Raw genomic sequence first — 3,766 nt, 5'->3', positions numbered from 1 at the left:
TGCCAATCTTCAAAGTAGACCTAACTTAATCCGGTGCCAATTTTGAAGCGGATGCGTAATCTTGGTGTGCACCGTGCGACACGTCCAGACCTTTTGGGATGGATGTGTCACATGGTGCACACCAAGATTACTCATTCGTTTCAAAATTGGTACCGGATTAGTTAGTTTCACTTTGAAATGATTAGTTAGTAGAGTTCATTGTGGCAATCTTGTTGTAAATTTTGATAATGTTATGATTTGAATGTTGTTATTGTGGCAATCTTGTTGTAAATTTTGATAATGTTATGATTTTAATGTTCGAATCCGTTGTTGTTTGCCAATTTTTGTTATATACCACTTCGCGTATTAGCTTCAAATCATATCCAGCATTCGCATATGCGAACTAAATTCATCAAGCAAAACAAACTTCAGCTTCGCAGGCTTCACATATGCGAACTAAATTCATTAAGTAAATTAAAACATTAACTTCGCAGGCTTCGCATATGGGTGAATATGCGAAGTCAGACGGGATGGGGCGAGCTCCGCGTAAATATTGAGGGTATTTTTGGAAAGTCGCACAAAATCAGTCTAGATATGTAGTAGAATTAGTAAATGGGTTTAATATGTAAATGAGCCTCCCATTTGACCCAGTTTTGTAATTTTCCCATTAAGAAATATAATTAATTTTAACTAAAAGATTTTGTTATCATTGTATTAATTGCACACACTAATTAATTTTTATCTATTCCCAAAATAAAAAAAAAACTTAAATAGGGATATATTTGGCAAAACATCAATTAATGTGTATTGATTGAATCAAAACGTTATACATTATGAAACAAAAAAATTCTCTAGAAAGATAAATATTATAGAACGGAGAGAGTATATAGCATTCAAATTGCAATAATTCATTATTCAAATAGAGTTACAATCAGGTTTATTGATACTTCTTTATCCACTATCCTGTCACGATAAACACAGACCTCGAAGTTTATTAGTACTTATCTTCAATAAAAATATTCTACAATAATCAGAAACCAACTGATCTCGGACCATTCAGAAGATAACACATCAATACGTCACATTCTGATTAGTCGTTAATCTGTATCAATTTCCAAAAAAAACCACCTTATTGTGCATATTTAGCTTTATAATCCCTCCAAACCTGATCGACAGACTTGTTTAAAAGATCGACAAAATACCGATCACTATAGCCACTTCTCATCTTCTTATTAAGCTCAGCCACAAACCCATTTCTAATCTCATTACAATACTCCAAAAACCTTGCTGTAACATCATACCCTTGATCCCACCTGTCTCCTTGACCTGGTTTAACCCAATGACTTGGTATATAATTAGCTTTTAATCTAATGTAATCAGCTATTCCTTCTATTAATCCTCCTGGAGCTTGCCCATTTCCATTCCATTGCCAAATATGTGTCATTTCGTGGTAAATTACACCGGAAAATTCTTTCTTCAGGTCACCGGAATAACTTCCGATGTACTTTGCACTGAAATGGATTTCATTGTTCGTTGCGTAGGCTACACCGTCCATGTCGTCGATGAATAGTTTGACCTGTTGATAGGAGTGTCAAAATGGGTTGTCGTGTTATATTCGTGTTAAGAAATTAATTTATTCCACATCTTTATATATACAACCAGGGCCGGTCATGACATTTTATGTACCATAGGCGAATAAGAGATAATGAACACTTAATAAAAAAATTGTATTTAAAAGTTTAAAATAGAAATTTGGATCCATTTTAGGTCTAAAAATCATATTATTTGATCCATTTGAAGTCTGAATGAGTATTATAACTACTTTTATAATAAAAAATTACTATATATATATTAGAAAAAATTGGGCACTTTTGACCATGGACAGCCGCTCTGCTGACCAATGCCCAGGGTTGGCTCCGTATATAATATAAAGGAATAAGATCCAAATTTGCCCGTACAAAATGGCAAAATTTTATCTTTAACCTTTCCAACTAGAGAAATTTTGAGTTTAGATAACATAACTTATAAAACAAGACTCTTATCTAGGCTCAAAGGTAAATCGTATCATATTCGTATTATGTAATTAATTTATTCTACATGATTATATATAATATAAATGGGTAATGTCCAAATTTGTACACACGCTTTTTGGGAAAGTACAAATATACTCTATGTAAGAAATGGTAGAATTTTGTACTCAACGTTTTCAACTTGGAACAATTTTATATTTATATAACATAACTTATAAAACGAGACTCTTAAAGAGGCATAGGGATGCCAACACATTCCCGACCGTGTAAAACCACCATTTATAGGAGTGTTTCTGCCCTTATCTACTCCTCAATCTTCATATGCGGGTGCTAAACACGGACAAATAGATATGATTGGGTCTTAACTATAAGTTTGAGTTTTTAGTTCAATTGGTTACATGACATGATATCACGTCCCATAATATTGACAATCTCATTAATTTGTGGAATTAAAAACACATGATGAGATGAGTCTGTGTTGTACACGTTGTAATCTCAATGGACATTTGTGTGTGGCGGTGTGTCAGAGTATGCATTTTTTTTCTTAGCGAGCCAAAAAAGAAAAATTTAAGCCCAATCCATAAGGTAAGGGTTATTTTTACACTCTAAGCAGTATTCTGCGACTGTCGGACTCAAATTGCTCCACGTTTCACTATTTTTTATTTGTTAGAGATATATATGCACTTTCCAAAAAAACACTAGAGCTAAATTATCTCTAGTATAAATGATACAAAATTAATAATCGTGATAAATAGATCGTATTTGTAATTATCGAAAACATCAACCTTACCTGTTGGATATTTTTCCTGTCTCCTACATTGGGTTGCTGGAACATCCTCCATATGAACTCTGAGGCAGCTGACATTATTGTCTTACTGTATTCCACCCCGATCTGCGACGCGAAGCGGGCCCCACCCGCAGTGGAAGCCGCGGTGTTGGTGACCGTGTAGTCCACGGCATGGTTACCTGCAATGGTTGCTAGGATTACTAGCAGAGAGATGATGAAAGCTGGATTGTGTTTAGACATTGTTTAAGAATTTTTTGGTTTTAAGTTGAGAAGATGAAATCAACAAGAAACTGATGCATTTATATATAAAATTGGAAGCTGGAAATTAATTAATTTGATAGCGATTTTTTATTTTTTTGTTTAAATTAATTATGTATAGAGTTATTTATTACCTTTTTAAATTTATAAAGTTTTGAATTGTATGGATTAACTTGATAAGTCAACAATGGAGGCCAAGAAAAGGAAAAGAAAAGGATTTGAAGACTAATTCTCAACCAAAACTATTTTGTAACAGTTCAGATTATCCGGTTTGGTGCATTTGTTTCTGTTAGTTTATTAGTGGTTTGTTGTTACGGATAGATAATAAATATTGATTGATTTTTCTATTAAAATTGTATGTTTCGAATTTTTACCGAACACTTTTTGTTTTATTTTTAGAATTAAAATGCAAAAAGCCGTTCCAGAAAATGGAAACTATGAGCCTGTTTGTTTTATCTGTTGTTTGCTGTTGCTTGTTGTTTACTGGTTTGCTGTGCTGTAGGAAAATACTGTTTTTCCAAAAAGCATGATCTCTTGCTTTTATAAAAAACTATTTTTCATATATAAAAGTCAAATAAGAGGTTACTAACCAACACCTAAAAATATTCTTTTTGAAGTGAAAAGTCAAACATGACATGAGGCGAAAAGTGGTAAATAAACATCCCATTAGGTCGGGAAGATGTGATATTATCTAAACAGTTTAATTGGGGAC

At 33.1% G+C, this 3,766-nt stretch overlaps 1 protein-coding gene across 1 annotated transcript; it reads right to left on the bottom strand.

The window, feature by feature from the left end:
- Positions 1 to 866: 866 nt before the first annotated feature.
- Positions 867 to 3,074, bottom strand: LOC136227838 (uncharacterized). The gene is made up of 2 exons (XM_066016604.1): positions 2,800 to 3,074; positions 867 to 1,555 (listed from the first exon to the last, which is right to left on the bottom strand). Exons 1-2 carry the CDS (start codon positions 3,034 to 3,036, stop codon positions 1,109 to 1,111), a joined length of 684 nt encoding a protein of 227 aa, XP_065872676.1. The 5' UTR covers positions 3,037 to 3,074; the 3' UTR covers positions 867 to 1,108.
- Positions 3,075 to 3,766: the final 692 nt, after the last annotated feature.

This window comes from Euphorbia lathyris, chromosome 4, assembly GCF_963576675.1.
Source record: "Euphorbia lathyris chromosome 4, ddEupLath1.1, whole genome shotgun sequence".
Classification (NCBI taxonomy): domain Eukaryota; kingdom Viridiplantae; phylum Streptophyta; class Magnoliopsida; order Malpighiales; family Euphorbiaceae; genus Euphorbia; species Euphorbia lathyris.
The sequence above is the reverse complement of the archived record's forward strand: the minus strand, read 5'-3'. Positions and strand labels throughout refer to the sequence as shown.

Excerpts from the sequence above, each read along its gene's own strand:
- LOC136227838 (XM_066016604.1), bottom strand. The coding sequence starts at position 3,036 with ATGTCTAAACACAATCCAGCTTTCATCATCTCTCTGCTAGTAATCCTA. Across the intron at positions 1,556-2,799 it reads ACAGGAAAAATATCCAACAG|GTCAAACTATTCATCGACGA; the intron begins GTAAGGTTGATG and ends TCCTATCAACAG.